This window comes from Hyla sarda, chromosome 9, assembly GCF_029499605.1.
Source record: "Hyla sarda isolate aHylSar1 chromosome 9, aHylSar1.hap1, whole genome shotgun sequence".
In the NCBI taxonomy this organism is placed as follows: Eukaryota; Metazoa; Chordata; class Amphibia; order Anura; family Hylidae; genus Hyla; species Hyla sarda.
In genome coordinates, this window is record NC_079197.1 from 136144861 (window position 1) to 136166756 (window position 21896).

The following is a 21896-nucleotide window of genomic DNA, read 5'->3' on the forward strand; positions in this document are numbered from 1 at the left end:
CAACCATTAGTGAACCCGTCCTCATGCCCAAGAAGGTCCTTCCTGCCTCCCTAATATAAAGCACATTTCAGACTTCTCATTTGTTTACCCTGAGAGGACTCTTCTCCATCTACATATAAAGTAGGAAGACATGGCCATTACACCATCTCTACCTGTTCTTTCCTTTATGTACTGCTGAAATAAGATGTACAGTATTCTTCGCCCTATAGGACGCTCCGGCATATAAGACGCATCCAATTTTAAAGGAGGAAAATCTAGAATACAATGTAAAGTATAGGACAGTGATCTTCAACCAGCGGACCTCCAGATGTTGCAAAACTACAACTCCCAGCATGCCCGGACAGCCGTTGGCTGTCCGGGCATGCTGGGAGTTGTAGTTTTGCAACATCTGGAGGTCCGCAAGTTGAAGACCACTGGTATAGGAGGTAATACTCACGTGTCCCCACTGCTCCGGACCCGTCACTGCTCATCACCGCTGCCCTGGATGTCGCCTTCCATCGCTGTCGCCGCGTCCCCGTCACTCCGGAACGTCTCTGCTGCCCGGTATCCTCGCTCTCCGTTGCCGCCATCACGTCGCTAAGCACGCCACTCCTATTGGATGACGGGACGGCGTGCGCGACGAGGAAGGAGAGCGCCGGCCATGCAGGGGATCCCGGCACGGAGGAGACACTGAGGAGGCAGGTGAGGTCCCTCCCGGTGCAGCCGGGTTAGTGTCACTTTCCCTTCAGACGCGACGGTCAGCTTTGATCGCCGCGTCTGAAGGGTTAATACAGGGAATCACCATAATCCGTGATGTCCTGTATTAGCCACGGGTCCCGGCCGTTGATGGTCGCAGGGACCGCCGCGATAGGACAGGGTTTAATGTGTATTCGCCGTATAAGACGCACCAACTCCCCCCCCCCCCCCCCCAGTTTTGGGGGAGAAAAAGTGCGTCTTATACGCCAAAAATATGGGAATTCGATGCTGGAATCTTATCTGGGTAACTGCTGGATTGGAGTCCACCTGGTGTTGTCTGTGCATCCATTGGGGGGAGTTATCACTGGTTTTACCCTGGTTTTGTGGGGTACATTTGTTGCACAGTTTGTCTCAGATGCTGTTTAGAGACTTTTCATTGTGACTTTTCCTTTAGAAGACTTTTTTTTAATAAGAGCATACCAAGTGGTGATTCCAGCTGATATCATGTAGTGGTCAGGAATTTACAATGTACGACTTCTAGTTTGTCGTATCATTTGGCGCAACTGCGCTAACTGAGGCGCAAATCTACACCAGTCCTGACCTGGCTTACAAACTGACTGTGGACAGCATTATTAAAAAGTCGCACATTTGTTGCACAGGTTAAAAAGTCACATAAAAAGGCGCATCATTCTAAGTGGAGTACTGAAGTAAGAAATGTGATCGGCACAATATTTGCAGGTACACAGTTTCCACCACATGAATAAATGTAGTAAAAAGATGTCCAGCTACACCACTTTTCATGAATACCCCCATTATCTCTACAGTCACAGGCAGTGTTAGAATGGAGGGTACTAGTGCCAGGTGACCGACATCTCCCAGCACCCCCCTTACTTTCTGGGCATGTGAGTGATGTGGTTGTACAAGAACTATGTCTGGCACTGATCTGACCTTCTTATAGTGGGTATCACATTCATGATATTATAGGTGTTGGGCTAAATGACTGGTGAGCGTCAAAACGTTAGGAGATGATAAGAGACTAAATTGTGCAGTTACCCATAGCAACTGCTTAAATGTCATGTTTTATTATATCTGAGGATGATGTATAATAGTTGTACAGGAGAATATCTGACTGACAGCAAGCATAGGTTTTTAAATAGTTAATAATTAAAGAGAATGTGACAGCTATTCACCCTCACTAAACCCAATATACTGAGATATAGTGCGGGTGAATAGCTGTAAAAGGAAGGGTCACTTACATATTAAGGTTTCATATGACCGAAGCCCGTTGCAATTGCTTTGCGCTCCAGGCCGCATTGGAGACAGGGACCAGACATCCCCCCTCTCCCACTCCTCTACACCCCTCTGTCACCCCTCTGTCACCCATGTACACTCCTCTACACCCCTCTGTCACCCCTGTCACCCATGTACACTCCTTTACACCCCTCTGTCATCCATGTACACTCCTCTACACCCCTCTGTCACCCATGTACACTCCTTTACACCCCTCTGTCATCCATGTACACTCCTCTACACCCCTCTGTCACCCATGTACACTCCTCTACACCCCTCTGTCACCCATGTACACTCCTTTACACCCCTCTGTCGTCCATGTACACTCCTCTACACCCCTCTGTCACCCATGTACACTCCTCTATACCCCTCTGTCACCCATGTACACTCCTCTATACCCCTCTGTCGTCCATGTACACTCCTCTACACCCCTCTGTCACCCATGTACACTCCTCTACACCCCTCTGTCACCCATGTACACTCCTCTACACCCCTCTGTCACCCATGTACACTCCTCTACACCCCACTGTCACCCATGTACACTCCTCTACACCCCACTGTCACCCATGTACACTCCTCTACACCCCACTGTCACCCATGTACACTCCTCTACACCCCTCTGTCACCCATGTACATTCCTCTACACCCTTCTGTCACCCATGTACACTCCTCTACACCCCTCTGTCACCCATGTACACTCCTCTACACCCCTCTGTCACCCATGTACACTCCTCTACACCCCTCTGTCACCCATGTACACTCCTCTACACTCCTCTGTCACCCATGTACACTCCTCTACACCCCTCTGTCACCCATGTACACTCCTCTACACCCCTCTGTCACCCATGTACACTCCTCTACACCCCTCTGTCACCCATGTACACTCCTCTGTCACCCATGTACACTCCTCTACACCCCTCTGTCACCCATGTACACTCCTATACACCCATCTGTCACCCATGTACACTCCTCTACACCCCTCTGTCACCCATATACACTCCTCTACACCCCTCTGTCACCCATGTACACTCCTCTGTCACCCATGTACACTCCTCTACACCCCTCTGTCACCCATGTACACTCCTCTGTCACCCATGTACACTCCTCTACACCCCTCTGTCACCCATGTACACTCCTCTACACCCCTCTGTCACCCATGTACACTCCTCTACACCCCTCTGTCACCACTGTAAACCCCTCTATCAACCCCTACACCCCTCTGTCACCCCCACATACTCCTCTACACACCTGTCTCCCATGTACACCCCTTTGTCACCCATGTACAGCCCTCTGTCTCCCCCGTACACTCCTCTACAACTCTCTCCCATGTACACCCCCTCTGTTACCCCTATAACACCTATATTCCCCTGTATTCCTCTTCACTTGTAAAAGGGGAATCTGGAGGCTAATGCTCAGTGCGGAGCTTAATAGATTTGTTTTGCAGGTTTAACGGTGAAGAATTGTGGCTGGAAGAAATGGTCAGGACAGTCAGGACCAGACGAACGACGCTGATTAGAGAAGACGTCTGTTACGCCGAGCGCTCCGGGTCCCCGCTCCTCCCCGGAGCGCTCGCAACATCCTCGCTACGGCAGCGCCCCGGTCGGATCCACTGACCGGGTGCGCTGCGATACCGCCTCCAGCCGGGATGCGATTCGCGATGCGGGTGGCGCCCGCTCGCGATGCGCACCCCGGCTCCCGTACCTGACTCGCTCTCCGTCGGTCCTGTCCCGGCGCGCGCGGCCCCGCTCCCTAGGGCGCGCGCGCGCCGGGTCTCTGCGATTTAAAGGGCCACTGCGCCACTGATTGGCGCAGTGGTTCTAATTAGTGTGTTCACCTGTGCACTCCCTATGTATACCTCACTTCCCCTGCACTCCCTCGCCGGATCTTGTTGCCATCGTGCCAGTGAAAGCGTTTCCTTGTGTGTTCCTAGCCTGTGTTCCAGACCTCCTGCCGTTGCCCCTGACTACGATCCTTGCTGCCTGCCCCGACCTTCTGCTACGTCCGACCTTGCTCTTGCCCACTCCCTTGTACCGCGCCTATCTTCAGCAGTCAGAGAGGTTGAGCCGTTGCTAGTGGATACGACCTGGTTACTACCGCCGCTGCAAGACCATCCCGCTTTGCGGCGGGCTCTGGTGAAAACCAGTAGTAACTTAGAACCGGTCCACTAGCACGGTCCACGCCAATCCCTCTCTGGCACAGAGGATCCACCTCTTGCCAGCCGAATCGTGACAACGTCACATGTGAGTTGCTGTATAAAGCAGCACTTTAAACTACATACCCACTGATAAATAGATATTGGAATTTGTGTGCATTGCTGCTTTAAAAAAAAATTATTATTATATTTTTTTTTCGCTCATCAACTTCGGTCAGGGTGCACCGAGCTGAAAAAGATTGGGAAACACTAGTACACAGGATTTGGCCAGTAACAGTATGATGGTAATATAAATGGTGATAATATTACTCCTTGTATACTGGTATTATTGGTAATATTGGTCAGTATACAGTATTTGGCCAGTAACCGTATGATGGTAATATGTATGGTAATAATATTCCTCCTTTTATAGCGCCATTATTGTTAATATCAGTCTAAGTATAGAGGACTTGGTCAGTTACAGTGTGATGGTAATATTTCCTTTCCTCCCATACTATTGTTACTTGGTAAATGTATGACTTATATAGACATATACATTATTATAATGCATGTAAAATTGACACATATAAAAATTGCTCCAGCATAGTGAAATACAGCAGCAATGTATTTTTTCGAAATATATATCGAGGAAAAATAAATAAATATATATATATATATATATATATATATATATATATATATATATATAGATATATTAGTGTACTGTAAAGGGATAAATCTAGGCTGTGGGGCTGGTCTGCAATTATTTCCAGGGCTGGTTTTCATCCCTAGTCCGGCCCTGCAGGTACTGGTAGTAGGGAACTCAATTATTAAGGGGACAGACAGGGCTATCTGTCACAAAGACCGGGATCACCTAACAGTGTGTTGTCTTCCAGGCGCTCGAGTTCGGCACATCGCGGATCGGGTTGACAGGTTGCTGGGTGGGGCTGGAGAGGACCCAGCAGTCATGGTACATATTGGCACCAATGACCAAGTAAGAGGTGAGTGGAGTGTCCTTAAAAATGATTTCAGAGACTTAGGCCGCAAGCTTAAGGCAAGGACCTCCAAGGTAATATTTTCTGAAATATTACCTGTACCACGAGCCACATCCGAGAGGCAACGGGAGATGAGGGAGGGAAACAAGTGGCTCAGAAGCTGGTGTAGGAAGGAAGGGTTTGGGTTCATGGAGAACTGGGCCAACTCCGATACTGGCTCTACCATAGGGAAGGGCTGCACCTCAATGGGGAGGTGCAGCTGTGCTAGGGAAGAAGATGGCTAGAAGGGTGGAGGAGTGTTTAAACTAGGGACTGGGGGGGGGGAGGGAACCTACAAAATAGAGGGGGAAGATAGTGTAGATAGAGAGGGGGGACTTATTAATGTACCTGGGGGTGGAGCGGAGGGATGGGTTTGAGTAGTTAATAGGGAAAGGCTTCATAGGAAAAAAACATACACCATTGAATTGCATGTTGACTAATGCCAGAAGTCTGTCCAATAAAACTGATGAACTGGAGTTGATAATGTCAGAGTAGATTTATGACATTATGTCAGTATGACAGTGGGTATAACAGAGACTTGGTTGGACGATAGCTGTGACTGGGCGGTCAACATACAGGGTTATAGTCTATTCAGGAAGGATCGGACAAAACGGAAAGGAGGAGGAGTTTGTCTTTATGTAAAGTCCAATCTGAAGGCCGCACTGTGGGAGGATATACGGGAGGGAAATGATAATGTGGAGTCATTATGGGTAGAAATATATGGAGATAAAAATAAAAAAATTCTGGTAGGCCACCAAACATAATGGAAGAGGCAGAAGATCAATTAATGAGGCAAATAAACATGGCAGCAAATCAGAATGAGGTGATAATAATGGGGGACTTTAACTATCCTGATATAAACTGGGAGACTGAGACCTGTGAATCTCATAAAGGAAACAGATTTCTGACTATAACTAAAGACAATTATCTGTCCCAAATGGTGCAGGGCCTGACCAGAGGGGGCGCCCTACTAGACTTAATATTAACCAACAGACCTGACAGAGTAACTAATGTGCAAGTAGATGGACACCTAGGAAATAGTGATCATAATATAATACATTCTAACTTGTTCTTCAATAAGGGAATCTCTCGAGGGGCCACAAAAACAATGAACTTTAGGAAGGCAAAGTTCGATCAATTCAGAGAAGCCCTTAACAATATAAAATGGGATAATTTCCTCAAAAACAAGAATACTGACACTAAATGGGAGACTTTTAAAAATATCTTAAATTCTCACTGTAAGATGTATATACCTTATGGGAATAAAAGGGTCAGAAATAAAAGAAAACCAATATGGATGAATAAAAATGTTAAGGGGGCAATAAATGACAAAAATAAAGCATTTAAACTACTAAAACAGGACAACGGTGAAGAAGCATTAAAAAGCTATAGAGAAAAATTTAAAATATGTATAAAAAGAAAGAGATAAAAGTTGCAAAAATAGAGACAGAAAGACTCATTGCCAAAGAGAGTAAAACTAAACCCTAAATGTTTTTTTTTACTATATAAATAGCAAAAAGATAAAAAATGAAAGTGTTGGCCCTTTAAAAAAATGATGAGGTGGAAATTATAAACGGGGATCAGGAGAAAGCAAATATATTAAACAAATTCTTCTCCACTGTATTCACCGAGGAAAATGAAATGCCAGGTGAAAAGGTAAACTCCCCAGTACAGGTCACCTGTCTAACCCAGGAAGAAGTACAGTGCCACCTACAAAAAAATCTAAATAGACAAATCACCAGGTCCAAATGGCATTCACCCCCGTGTTCTAAAGGAATTAAGTAATGTGATAGACAGACCCCTATTTTTAATATTTAGGGACTCTATAGTAACAGGGACTGTTCCCCAGGACTAGCGCATGCCAAATGTGGTGCCAATATTTAAAAAGGGGTCAAAAGGTGACCCCTGAAATTATAGGCCTGTTAGTTTATCCTCCGTTATGTAAATTCTTTGAGGGTTTCCTAAGAGATGCTATTTTGGAGTATCTTGATAAAAATAAATGTATGACTCCATATCAGCATGGCTTTATGAGGGATCGGTCCTGTCAGACTAACCTGATCAGCTTTTATGAGGAAGTGAGCTCCAGACTGGACCAGGGGGAATCGCTGGATGTCGTATATCTGGATTTTTCCAAAGCATTTGATATGGTGCCACATAAAAGATTGATACATAAAATGAGAATGCTTGGATTGGGGGAAAATGTGTGTAAGTGGGTAAGTAACTGGCTCAGTGATAGGAAACAGTGGGTGGTTATTAATGGTACTTATTCTGATTGGGTGACTGTTACTAGTGGGGTACCACAGGGGTCAGTCTTGGGTCCTGTTCTATTTAATATATTTATTAATGACCTTGTAGAGGGGTAGAATAGTAAAGTAGCAATCTTTGCAGATGATACTAAACTCTGTAAAGCGGTAAACACAATAGAGGACAGTGCACTGTTACAAATGGATCTGGATAGGTTGGAGGCTTGGGCTGGGAAGTGGCAGATGAGGTTCAACACTGATAAATGTAAGGTAATGCACATGAGGAAGAAAAATCCGGACTGGGATTATGTATTAAATGGGAGCAAACTTGGGACGACTGATGGGGAAAAGGACTTAGAAGTCTTAGTTAACAGTAAATTTAGCTGTAGTGACCAGTGTCGGGCAGCTGCCGCCAAGGCAAATAAAATAATGGGGTGCATCAATAGGGGCATAGATGCCCACGACAAGGAAATAATTCTACCGCTGTACAAATCACTAGTCAGACCACACATAGAATACTGTGTACAGTACTGGGCACCAGTGTACAAGAAAGATATAGAGTAGCTGGAGAGGGTTCAAAGACTGGCAACCAGAGTAATACGGGGAATGGGAGGACTACAGTACCCAGAAAAATTATCAGAATTAGGGTTATTTAGTTTAGAAAAAAGAAGGCTTAGGGGTGACCTAAAACTATGTATAAATATATCAGGGGACAGAGCACACAGATCAATGGAGTTTAAAAGAACTCTATTGATCTGTATGAGGAATCTAATGATTCCTCCTATAAGTCTAATAAAGTGTAAAAAAAAAAAAAATTCAATAAATGTTTTTGAAAGACACACATTAACCTCTTAAGCACGCAGGGCGTACCTGTACGCCCTGTGCCCGGTCCCGGTGTTTAAAACGGGATCACGCCGTGACCCTGCATCACACCGGGTCGGTCCCGGCTGCTGATGATAGTCGGGACCCTGGGCTAATAGCGTGCGGCACAGATCTTTGTGCCGCATGCTATTAACCCTTCAGACGCGGCAATCAAAGTTGGTCGCCGCATCCAAAATGAAAGTAAAAGCTTACCGGCAGCTCAGTCGGGCTGATCGGGACTATCGCGATAAAATCGCGATGTCTCGATCAGCTAGGACGCGAGCGGAAGTCCCCTCACCTGTCGCGTCCAATCGGCGTTTGATTGCTCCAAGCCTGAGCTACAGGCTTGAGCAATCGAGCCCCTAGAATGCTGACCCATACAAAGCTATGGCTTTGCAGGGATCAGTATAAGAGATCATAGTGTGCAGTATTATAGCCCCCTATGGGAGCTATAACACTGCAAAAAAAAGTGATAAAAAAAGTTAATAAAGGTCATTTAACCCCTTCCCTAATAAAAGTTTGAATCGTCCCCTTTTCCCATAAAAAAACTGTGTAAATAAAAATAAATATATGTGGTATCGCCGCGTGCAGAAATGTCCGAACTATAAAAATATATAGTTAATTAAACCACACGGTCAATGGCATACGCGCAAAAAAATTCCAAAGTCCAAAATAGCGTATTTTTGGTTCCTTTTTATATAATAAAAAAATGTATATAAAACGATCAAAAAAGTCTGATCAATGCAAAAATGATACCAATAAAAACTTCAGAACATGGCGCAAAAAATGAGCCCTCATACCGGCCCTTACGCGGAAAAATAAAAAAGTTATAGGGATCAGAACTTGACAATTTTAAACATATACATTTTCCTGCATGTAGTTATGATTTTTTTCAGAAGTCTGACAAAATCAAACCTATATAAGTAGGGTATCATTTTAACCGTATGGACCTACAGAATAAAGATAAGGTGTCATTTTTACCCAAAAATGCACTGCGTACAAACAGAAGCCCCCAAAATTTACAAAATGACATTTTTTCTTAAATTGTGTCGCACAATGAATTTTTTTTCCGTTTCGCCGTGGATTTTTTAGTAAAATTACTAATGTCACTGCAAAGTAGAATTGGTGTCGCAAAAAATAAGCCATAATATGGAATTTTATGTGCAAAATTGAAAGCGTTATGATTTTTAGAAAAACTCAAGGGGTTAAAAGTTCAAATCACGCCCTATTCCTATATAAAAACATGTAAACATAATAAAAATAAACATAATTAGTATCGCTGCGTGCGTAATTGTACGAACTATTAAAATATAACATTATGTATCCCGTATGGTAAATGACGTAAATGTAAAAAAAAATACCAAACCACAGAATTGCAATTTTTATAATATCCCAGAAAAAATGTTAAGAGATTAAAAAGTCAGATCAATACCAAAATGGTACCGATACAAAAAACTGATTATGGCACAAAAAATTAGCCCTCATACAGCCTCATGTGAAAAAAATCGCAATATATCGTCTTTGAGACGGAATCGGGATATATCGTATCGTCATACGTGTATCATGATACGTATCGTATCGCCAGATTCTTGCCGATTCACACCCCTAGTTATTTGCACCATGAGACGTTCATTACACAGGTTACAAAGCTACACAAAGCAGCACAATAACAGAAATTAATATTATTTTGATGAGGGTATATGCCGTTTTCTTACTATCTTACTCCTTGGATTCTCTCCATATTATTCTGTTTTCTCTCACTAGGTGGCATGAGATGCCCATACTTCCTCACTCAGCATGACAATTACAGCAGCACTGTACATTCCTTTAGTGGGGTGGGCACCCAGGGAGTGGAATATCCCCCCCTTCAGAGCACATCATAAATTCTTTTAATACAGCTGTTTTCCACTGTGTTTTTGGCATCATCCTAAGTTGGGGGCTTGGAATAGTAAGGGGATTCCACTCTATAGCTGACCTATTCACACTCTCTGTGGAAACATAAAGGTGGTCCTGAAATCCCCACCCTACTATTCCCTCCTGCCTCCTTCGTACACACCCTGTTCCTGCCTGCCTTTTTTTTCCCAGTCCTGTTGTTACATTTTTTTGGGATAGACTTTGGGCTTAGTGTCAGACTGACATCTCAAGACGAGAGAAGGAGGCAGACTGAGAAATACAGAAAGACTAGACTGTATAGAAATAAACCAAAGACTCTTCATATTACCCCAAAAACCCACAGGTGAAGTAAAGAAAAGATAAAAACTTAAACAACAAACTGTGAAAATGTTCAGCTGGATGAAGAAGAATGAGAAGAACAAGAAGAACCCAGAAGTCATCCATACGGTCACTGAGGGTCTTAAAGACCTATATAAGAAGAAGTTGAAACCAGTAGAAGATTACTACAGGTTTCATGACTTCCATTCTCCAGCCTTGGAAGATGCTGACTTTGACAACAAGCCCATGGTGTTGGTCATGGGGCAATATTCTACTGGGAAGACCACCTTCATCAAGTATCTCCTTGAGCAGGACATCCCAGGGAGCCGCATTGGACCTGAGCCCACCACCGACTCTTTTATTGCTGTTATGCATGGAGAAACTGAGGGGGTCACCCCAGGCAATGCGCTGATGGTAGACCCCAATAAACCTTTCCGCAAGCTCAACCCTTTCGGGAACACTTTTTTGAACAGGTAAGTGCATGAGATATAAACAGCTGCAATGGGTCCGAGTGGATGTTTGTTGACCTGACCTGAGCTATAAATTGTGTTATGTAAGAAATTCCTTAATATACTTTTATTACCAGAATTGTTACATTTAAAGTGAAAGAAATTCAGGTAATATGGAATGGAAGTTGCCTATTAAACTTCTCTCAAATTCCCAGTAGCCTATAAAACTGGGAATTTGGCTAGGAGAATATACAGTAGAGTCTCCCAATAGCAGACACTCAAGGGGAATAAGAAAGTGTCCACTATTGGGAGATGTCCCCTATTGGGGAAAAAAGGCTTAAACATCTTGTCCCCTGGGAGCCCGAGCCACTTACTGGGGTATTGGCTGTACCCCCCTGATGACAGCCCTGTGTACAAGGTAGGGTGGCACATAAGCCTGGTTGTCCCCTATTGGGAATGTTTTGTCCCCTATTGGGTGTGTTTTGTCCCCTGTTGGGTGTGTTTTGTCCCCTGTTGTCCCCTATTGGTTGTGTCCACGACCGTTATTGGGAATGTCCCCTATTTGGAGGGTGCAAATACATCAAGTCTTATGGGACTCTGCCGGGTAATTAAAAACTGTCCACTATTGGGAGGTGTCCCCTAATGGGAGGTGTCACTGTACTAGGAAAGTGATTTAGCTGTAGCTAAAATGTTGCAACAGTTGTACATGAATACAAAAACATGGCTTCCCCCCCCCCCAAATAGCGCCACACCTGTCCACAGGTAATGTGTGGTACTGCAGTTCAATCCTATACTCTTCAAAGGAGCTGAGCTGCAATACCAGATACAACCCTTGGAAAAATATAATGGGACTCCTGGACAAAAAAAGCAGCTGTGTTTTTATAAGGCTTTGTGTTATTATAGATACAAATGCACAATCCAGCTCACCTCTTTCGAGCAGGTTGCATCACGGACGGTGCAGGACAACGCCTCTGTAGTTCAATAGAAGAACGGAAGGGCCAGCGCAAAAACGTTGATTAAAAGCTGAAATTTATTTCATGAACGGCCGACAGATCAGGTAGGTGGACAGGATGTGACGCGTTTCCGGTGTCTTGCACCCTTAGTCAAACTTAGATATGACTAAGGGTGCAAGACACCTGAGACGCGTCACCTCCTCTACACCTACCTGATGTGTCCACCCGTTATGAAATAAATTCCACCGTTTATTTAACATTGTTGTGCTGGACTTTTGTGTTATAATGTATTGTCAGGTTATATGGCCATCACTTTATGACTGATAGGGGTCTGACTGACCAGTCCTGAGAATGAAGGGGCTGAAGCAGTTATTTAGTACTGCATTTCTTATTACGTTGTCACTACATAGTCGCACTGCCAGCCACCCAAATGTGCAGGATGACCGCTAAATGGGCTGTGTTTCAGTTCCCTACCCAATGGGTGTTCAGGGTTCAACTCTATGAAGAAAGCCAGTAAAGAATTCAGCATTGGAGCCCCTTATTTTCAGGATGGGTGGGCGCCTCATAGCTCAGACCCAATGATCATAAAGAGAAAAGATACGCCATTGTTCCATAGGGTTGGAATACCCCTTTCAATAAGGTTAGACAGTCGCCTTGCAACAATTTGTGGGTGTCTCATTTAGATCCACACGCAACTGTGAAGAATTAGAAGTGTCCCTCACTATACAGAAGAATTAGCGGCTTTTTTTCGTCTAAGAAATGCAATGGGTAGAGTCAATGGTGATGACACATCAATACACTCCACCATCCCTGGTGTCACCAGAATCTGTACACTATTGGTCTCCAAACAGTGGATCTCCAGCGGTCGCAAAACTACAACGCCCTGCATGCCCGGACAGCCGTTGGCTGTCCGGGCATGCAGGGCGTTGTAGTTTTGCGACCGCAGGAAGCCCAAAGTTTGGAGACCTATGCTCTAGTCTAAACATTGCATTTCATTGGGAAAAAAACATGGCCGCCAATTCCTAACTATTGTGTTTTCCATATACGGGATGGTGTATTCCATATATTAATGCTATAATTGGAGAATAGCTGCAGGAGATCTACCTAGGGAGCAAGACAACCTCATGAGATGATGAGGGTTATGATCAAGACAATAGCTCGTACTGATGTAAGAGAAACTTCGGGAGGAACCTCCCTGCCCCTTCCAGCAACTCCTGGACATTTCCTAAATGACAGGATCTAGAATATTATTAGCATGTCGCTGTTTATGTTTGGTGGGAATGGTTTCCTTATACACGTATGTACCCAAAGTGGTTTATAAACATTCTGGGGAACTTGACTACAAGTAATATTACTGAAACCCTGGCCTTAAAAAGGGTACTTTGATTTTTTTTTTCAAATCAACTGGTACCAGAAAGTTAAACAGATTTGTAAATTACTCCTATTAAAAAAATCTTAATCCTTCCAGTACTTATCAGCTGCTGTATGCTCCAGAGGAAGTTGAGTTGTTCTTTTCAGTCTGACCACCGTGCTCTCTGCTGACACTTCTGTCTGTGTCAGGAACTATTTAGAGCAGGAGAGGTTTGCTATGGGGATTTGTTCCTACTCTGGACAGCTCCTGACACAGACAGAGGTGTCAGCAGAGAGCACTGTGGTCAGACAGAAAAAAAAAACAACTCCACTTCCTCTGTAGTATACAGCAGCTGATAAGTACTGGAAGGATTAAAATTTTTAAATAGAAGTAATTTACAAATCTGTTTAACTTTCTGGCACCAGTCGATATGAAATATTTTTTTTCCACAAGAGTACCCCTTTAAGTAAAAACCTACAGGCGGTAGATTTACAGAATTTATGAAGAGGCTCGCGCCTCCTAATAAATCAGCTATAACAGCTGTTGCCACGGGGCGGCACTTTGAAATCTGTGCCAGCTCTGGGCTAGTGTAGATTTTAGCTATGATTTATGCCAGTTTATTGGCATAGATCATGGAGTATTTACTGGGATGGTGTGGCCACACCTTCTTTATGGCAAGTTCCGCCCACTTTTTCATGGCGTAAACTCAGAAAATTTGCTAATTCTGGTGTAAATCAAGAATAAATTCCCCTCTATTGTTTTCTTAACCTCATATAACCTTATTAAAGGGGTACTCCGGTGAAAAACTTTTTTTTTTTTTTACATTTTTTTATCAACTGGTGCCAGAACAGATTTGTAAATTACTTCTATAAAAAAAATCTTAATTCTTCCTGTACTTATTAGCTGCTGAATCCTACAGTGGAAATTATTTTCCGTTTGAAACACAGAGCTCTCTGCTGACATCTCTGTCCATTTTAGGAACTGTCCAGAGTAAAAGGAAATCCCCATAGCAAACATATGCTGTTCTGAACAGTTCCTAAAATGGACAGATATGTCAGCAGAGAGCACTGTGCTCATGATGTCAGCAGAGAGCTCTGTATTTCAAAAAGAAAATAATTTCCGATGTAGTATTCAGCAACTTTCTGGCACCAGTTGATTTAAAAAAAAAAGAAAAAGTTTTTCACCAGAGAACCCCTTTAAGCATGTCAAACACTAAGAAATGTTGGTGCTTTTTTTTCTTTTTTTTCCATTTTATTGTCTATTTTATAAAATAATCCTGCAAATTTCCTGCAATTTTCCTGCAATTTTCGTTTTCACCAACTTTATGTTCTGTCTGTGATGAGAAGGAGGAGAATGCTGGGAAGTGATCTGCATAGAATTGCAGTGAAAGGTAGATAGAGAAGATCATAGAGAAATCTCACAGCTCAGCCTCCCCCCTCCCTATGGAAGGACCTTTGCTAAGGTCACAGAGTATGCCCAGTAACAGTTCCCATTCATGTGAATGGGACAACTTCAGTCTATTATTTTTATGTCCATGGAGCTTGCTCTGAAGCATGGCTCTAAATGCTGTTGAAAACAACAAAATTGCTTCCTACATAATATTGTACAAAAATGTTATAATAATTTTTTTTTTTACAATCATAAAGTAGAAACACATTGGAAAAAAGAACTTGTTTCAGTTTCAGGCTCTAATTAGAAAAAAAATCTAGGTGATACATTCTCTTTAAAAGGCGTACTCTGGAGGGAAATAAATGTTTTGAATTCAACTGGTGCCAGAAAGTTATACAGATTTGTAAATAACTTCTATTTAAAAATGTTAAGCCTTCCAGTACATATCAGCTGCTGTATGCTCCAGAGGAAGTTGTGTAGTTCTTTCCAGTCTGACCACAGTGCTATCTGCTGCCACCTTTGTCCATGTCAGGAACTACCAGGAGAGAATTGCTATGGGGATTTGCTCATGATCTGGACAGTCCCTGACACGGACAGAGGTGTCAGCAGAGAGCACTGTGGGGAGACAGGAAAGAACTACACAGCTTCCTTTGAAGCATACAGCAGCTATTAAGTACTGGAAGGGTTAAGATTTTTGAGCTAATTCACAAATCTGTATAACTTTTTGGCACCAATTGATTTGAAAACACTTTTCCCACCGATGTACCCCTTTAAGCCCCTAAAATCCTGAACTAGACTTGACAAGGTAAGTGCCTTTTCCCCAGTATTAAACTTAGTGCCAGGTATATGCCTGCTTTGAAAACAATGTCACATTGTACACTAGAGCTGTTCTTTAGTGACAGCCATTTTGAAAGTTATGTGCAGCTTTATTTGGTCACCTGGTCAATGAGCAGACGCATCAGTAAATATAATTGTCTCCTGCTATCTCCTTTAATGCTTTTGGTTCTTTATTAGACTGAAACCTCTATGAAAAGACCACTCTAAATTGCATTGAAAAGTCGTAGCCCTGTTTTTTGTTTCCATAAAAAGCACTGTCACTTTAGATTCTTGTGAATATTTATTTGGTCATTACCTGAGTGTTCCCCGTGGGATCTATATTGTCATTTCTGCCTGTGTGACCTTAATTTCCCTATAAAGATGGTGATTTAAACAGTACACAAAAAATAAATAAAAGTGGCCTTCTAGTAGGGGTGGCCTTTTAAATGAACATCGCCTCTATGCCTTATACAGTGACCCCCCCCCCCCCCGACCTACGATGGCCCCGACATACGATCATTTCAGCATACAATCACCTCTCAGAGGCTATCGCATGTTGAAGGCAGCATCAACATGCAATGCTTTTATATGTCAGGGCCATCGCATAAACGGCTATCCGGCACAGCGCAGACTGCTTCACCTGCCACCGGATAGCCGTTTACGGTGCCCCGTGCCCTTTGCTGATGATCACTTACCTGTCCTCGGGGCTCTGGCGCGTCCTCTTCAGGATCCCCTGCATCGTCGGCGCTCTCCATCATCGTCATCACGTCGCTGCGTACGCCGTCCCGTCATCCAATAGGAGCGGCGTGCGTAACAACGTGATGGCGGGAACGGAGAGCGCGGATGCCGGGGAAGCAGAGGCCTTGCCGGAGCGTCAGGGACACCTCGGGGACGCGGCAACAGCGATGGACAGCAACATCCCGGGCAGCGGTGACGGTCCAGAGCGGTGGGGACAGGTGAGTACAACTTCCTCTAACAGTGGTCTTCAACCTGCGGACCTCCAGATGTTGCAAAACTACAACACCCAGCATGCCCGGACAGCCGTTGGCTGTCCGGGCATGCTGGGTGTTGTAGTTTTGCAACATCTGGAAGTCCGCAGGTATAGACCACTGTCCTATACTTTACATTGCACAGATCCCTCAACATGCGATGGTTCCAACAAACGATGGTCCATTTGGAACGGATTACCATCGTATGTTGAGGGACCACTGTATATGGTGGACTGAAATCCGTCACCGGAGACCTGCCCTGGATAAGTGGGTGGTCATTTCAGAGAGGTGGTCTTTTGGTGAGGTTTCACTGTATATTACTCCCTTTGCCATACCTTTCTTCTATATCAGCTTGAATGAGTTCAGAATGGCAAAGCCAATACCATACTGAAAGAAGCACCGACATGTCTGGCTGGGATCACACATAGTATTTGGCAGTATTTTTAGCCCAATCTGGCAGTGGCGCAGAGGAAAACTATAATGATTATAAAGATTTGCACCTCTTTTTCTTTGTTTTAGACCCATCCCCAGCTTTGGCTAAAAATACTGATCATAATACTATGTGTGAACCCAGCCTCTTTAGGAGTTCCATTCACGTTACTAGATATCTTTGTTATTATTTTACTATGTTTTTTTTTTTACATTTTAGTTATCTAGTTGTTATGCTTCTTTTTCACAGGTTCATGTGTGCCCATCTACCCAACAAAGTGTTGGAAAGCATCAGCCTAATAGACACTCCAGGCATCCTGTCTGGGGCCAAGCAGCGGGTATGCAGAGGTAAGTGCTATGCCCAACACACTAAGCAAAAAATGCCCTCCCTAGACCACAATGACTCCTTGTTTCATCTAAAACATGGGATACAGTATAATGCATGATAATGGAATGTATAACAGTCAATCCCAATCTGAGAGGAAAAGATGGCACTTCGCAACGTGGGTGCAGTAAAGCAATTTTATTCACTCACGTGAGACAGGACAATGACATTAGTATGGTGAGGGAGCAGACAAATACAGTGGGGATCAAAAGTTTGGGCACCCCAGGTAAAAATTTGTATTAATGTGCATAAAAAAGCCAAGGAAAGATGGAAAAATCTCCAAAAGGCATCAAATTACAGATTAGACATTCTTATAATATGTCAACAAAAGTTAGATTTTATTTCCATCATTTACACTTTCAAAATAACAGAAAACAAAGAAATGGCGTCTGCAAAAGTTTGGGCACCCTGCAGAATTTATAGCATGCACTGCCCCCTTTGCAAAGCTGAGACCTGCCAGTGTCATGGATTGTTCTCAATCATCATCTGGGAAGACCAGGTGATGTCACTCTCAAAGGTTTTAAATGCCCAGACTCATCTGATCTTGCCCCAACAATCAGCACCATGGGTTCTTCTAAGCAGTTGTCTAGAAATCTGAAACTGAAAATAGTTGACGCTTACAAAGCTGGAGAAGGCTATAAGAAGATAGCAAAATGTTTTCAGATGTCAATATCCTCTGTTCAGAATGTAATTAAGAAATGGCAGTCATCAGGAACTGTGGAAGTTAAAGCAAGATCTGGAAGACCAAGAAAAATATCAGACAGAACAGCTCACAGGATTGTGAGAAAAACTACAGTAGGAACAACATCCATTTCGCGGCTGCCTGCCACTTCTACTGGTTCCAGTAGAAGCGGCAGGCAGCCGCAAAACGGACGTTGTTCCTATTTGTCTGCTCCCTCCCCATACCGATGTCATTGTCCTGTCTCACGTGAGTGAATAAAATTGCTTTACTGCACCCACGTTGCGAAGTGCCATATATTCCTCTCTGATTGGGATTCATTGCAACTTGCTGTCATATCTCTGGAGTGAGCACCGCTACCAGTGGACTGTACCGAGGAAATACACCTGTACCTCCAAGTGATCTTTACCCCGTTTGAGTCAGTAGTGCCGACCTCCACATCTTCTTTGTTTCTTAATGTATAACAGTGCTGCACATAGTCAGGTGTCAGCCTCACCAGTCAGATAAGTATTTGAAGTTCTTTTTATTGTGGTGTCCCGTTACCGTATTGCATACCGTATCTAGTGTAGAGGTCCCCAAAGTCAGAGTAACTACGTTCAGGTAGGGTCCCTCAGGTGGGACAGCCCCTAGTCGCCTCTCCACAATTCTAATTCTATGCCGTTAATACATGTATATATTTAATAATAATGTATATCTCCTATAATGTACAGTACTTACCTTGTTTAGCGTTGCAGGACCTTCGGTCATGTGACCATGTTAAATATCCTCTATGGTATGTTGGAGGTCACATGTTACCCACAAATCTTTGTAATGGTGATTGACATCTGTATGGACCAATTAGCACTAGTCCAGCCCCTGCCCATATAAGGGAGCTGTAGCCAATTATCGCTCTCTTGGGTTGCCGGACTAGCAGGACGGATCTGCTCAACTTGCAAAGACACGCTAGGCCTCAAAAACCTGCCGACCTCAGCTGAACTAAAACTGTGAGTTCTAAACTACCCCCGCTAAAGCTAGCGTGACTACTGGACCGCAACTAAATCCCCTAAATCCAATGGAACAGCGCCTAATTCCTAAAGACTCTAAATTGCTAAAGTCCCAACCTTTGTCAATCTCCAAAGAAGCAGTTGTTTGCATAGAGACTGTTCAGTTTATGAAGCTTGCAGAAAACCTTCAGTAAAAGTTATACCTGTTTCCGAAAACTCTCCGGTTGTGGACATTATAATTATTATCTACCTCCCTATCGCTCTTGGGAAGGGTGGCAGTAGGACAAGCATTACTGAAGAGCCCTCACCCTGGTGTCACGAATAGCAAAGGTTAACAAGCACCCTTTAATGACCGCACAGCTACACTCCCCATACCCTACATCCCCCAGGCTATCACATTATCATTGTGGACTTGAAGACGGTAAATGACACTGCCTGAGAACATCAAATCCACTTCTCTTGTCTCACCCCTTTGCTTATCCAACCATAAGCTGAATGATCCCATTACCTCAGCCCAATGTCAGTCACGTTACTAGATCGCCCTAAGTGACATATAGGCACTACGCTGGAAATGGTAACATGCATGCCAGTGCGATAGTGTCACGATGCCGGCTGGCAGGTAGTGGATCCTCTGTGCCAGAGAGGGATTGGCGTGGACCGTGCTAGTGGATCGGTTCTAAGTCACTACTGGTTTTCACCAGAGCCCGCCGCAAAGCGGGATGGTCTTGCTGCGGCGGTAGTGACCAGGTCGTATCCACTAGCAACGGCTCAACCTCTCTGGCTGCTGAAGATAGGCGCGGTACAAGGGAGTAGACAGAAGCAAGGTCGGACGTAGCAGAAGGTCGGGGCAGGCAGCAAGGATCGTAGTCAAGGGCAACGGCAGGAGGTCTGGAACACAGGCTAGGAACACACAAGGAAACGCTTTCACTGGCACGATGGCAACAAGATCCGGCAAGGGAGTGCAGGGGAAGTGAGGTGATATAGGGAAGTGCACAGGTGAACACACTAATTGGAACCACTGCGCCAATCAGCGGCGCAGTGGCCCTTTAAATCGCAAAGACCCGGCGCGCGCGCGCCCTAGGGAGCGGGGCCGCGCGCGCCGGGACAGGACCGACGGAGAGCGAGTCAGGTACGGGAGCCGGGGTGCGCATCGCGAGCGGGCGCTACCCGCATCGCGAATCGCATCCCGGCTGGAGGCGGTATCGCAGCGCCCCGGGTCAGTGGATCTGACCGGAGCGCTGCAGTGGGGAGAGTGTAGCGAGCGCTCCGGGGAGGAGCGGGGACCCGGAGCGCTCGGCGTAACAGTACCCCCCCCCTTGGGTCTCCCCCTCTTCTTAGAGCCTGAGAACCTGAGGAGCAGACTTTTGTCTAGGATATTGTCCTCAGGTTCCCAGGATCTCTCTTCTGGACCACAACCCTCCCAATCGACTAAAAAAAAGGTTTTGCCTCTGACCTTTTTAGATGCCAGAATCTCTTTGACGGAGAAGATGTCCGAGGAGCCGGAAACAGGAGTGGGGGGAACAGATTTGGGAGAGAAACGGTTGATGATAAGTGGTTTAAGAAGAGAAACGTGAAAGGCATTAGGAATACGAAGAGAAGGAGGAAGAAGAAGTTTGTAAGAGACAGGATTAATCTGGCACAAAATTTTGAAAGGACCAAGATAGCGTGGTCCCAACTTGTAGCTAGGGACACGGAAGCGGACATATTTAGCGGAGAGCCATACCTTGTCTCCAGGGGAAAAAATGGGAGGAGCTCTTCTTTTCTTATCCGCGAACTTCTTCATGCGTGATGAAGCCTGTAAGAGAGAATTTTGGGTCTCTCTCCATATGATGGAAAGATCACGAGAAATTTCATCCACAGCGGGCAGACCAGAGGGCAAGGGGGTAGGGAGGGGGGGAAGAGGGTGACGGCCGTACACCACGAAAAATGGGGATTTGGAGGAAGATTCAGAGACTCTGAAGTTATACGAGAATTCGGCCCATGGTAGAAGATCTGCCCAGTCATCCTGGCGGGAGGAAACAAAATGTCGTAAATAATCACCCAAGACCTGGTTAATTCTTTCTACTTGTCCATTGGATTGAGGATGATATGCAGAAGAAAATTTTTATTTAATCTTGAGTTGTTTACAGAGAGCCCTCCAGAATTTAGACACGAATTGGACGCCTCTATCCGAGACGATCTGCGTAGGCAACCCGTGAAGACGAAAAATGTGTACAAAAAATTGTTTAGCCAACTGAGGCGCTGAAGGAAGACCAGGAAGAGGGATGAAATGTGCCATTTTGGAGAATCGATCAACGACCACCCAAATAACAGTGTTGCCACGGGAAGGGGGTAAGTCAGTAATAAAATCCATACCAATCAGAGACCAAGGCTGTTCGGGGACAGGCAGAGGATGAAGAAAACCAGCGGGCTTCTGGCGAGGAGTCTTATCCCGGGCACAGATAGTGCAGGCTCGCACAAAGTCCACAACATCCGTCTCCAGAGTCGGCCACCAATAGAAGCGAGAGATGAGTTGCACAGATTTCTTGATGCCCGCATGACCTGCGAGATGGGAGGAGTGACCCCATTTGAGGATTCCGAGGCGTTGGCGTGGAGAAACGAAGGTCTTTCCTGGAGGAGTTTGCCTGATGGAGGCTGGAGAAGTGGAAATCAGGCAGTCAGGAGGAATGATGTGTTGCGGAGAGAGTTCAACTTCAGAAGCATCCGAGGAACGAGAGAGAGCATCGGCCCTAATGTTCTTATCGGCAGGCCGAAAGTGGATTTCAAAATTAAATCGGGCAAAGAACAGAGACCACCTGGCCTGGCGAGGATTCAGCCGTTGGGCAGACTGGAGGTAGGAGAGGTTCTTGTGATCGGTGTAAATAATAACTGGAAATCTTGATCCCTCCAGCAGATGCCTCCATTCCTCAAGTGCTAATTTAATGGCTAGAAGCTCTCGATCCCCGATGGAGTAGTTCCTCTCTGCCGGAGAGAAGGTCCTAGAAAAAAAACCACAAGTAACAGCATGCCCGGAAGAATTTTTTTGTAG

At 44.8% G+C, this 21896-nt stretch overlaps 1 protein-coding gene across 1 annotated transcript in view; it reads left to right on the forward strand.

Annotated features, from left to right (window-relative positions):
* Positions 1 to 21896, forward strand: part of EHD2 (EH domain containing 2) — an 83536-nt gene that overhangs the window by 19594 nt on the left and 42046 nt on the right. Inside the window, exons 2-3 of the mRNA XM_056539950.1 lie at positions 9999 to 10918; positions 17072 to 17169. Of these exons, the coding sequence (XP_056395925.1) occupies positions 10515 to 10918; positions 17072 to 17169 (502 nt within the window). The 5' untranslated portion in view covers positions 9999 to 10514. The remainder of the gene's footprint in view (positions 1 to 9998; positions 10919 to 17071; positions 17170 to 21896) is intronic.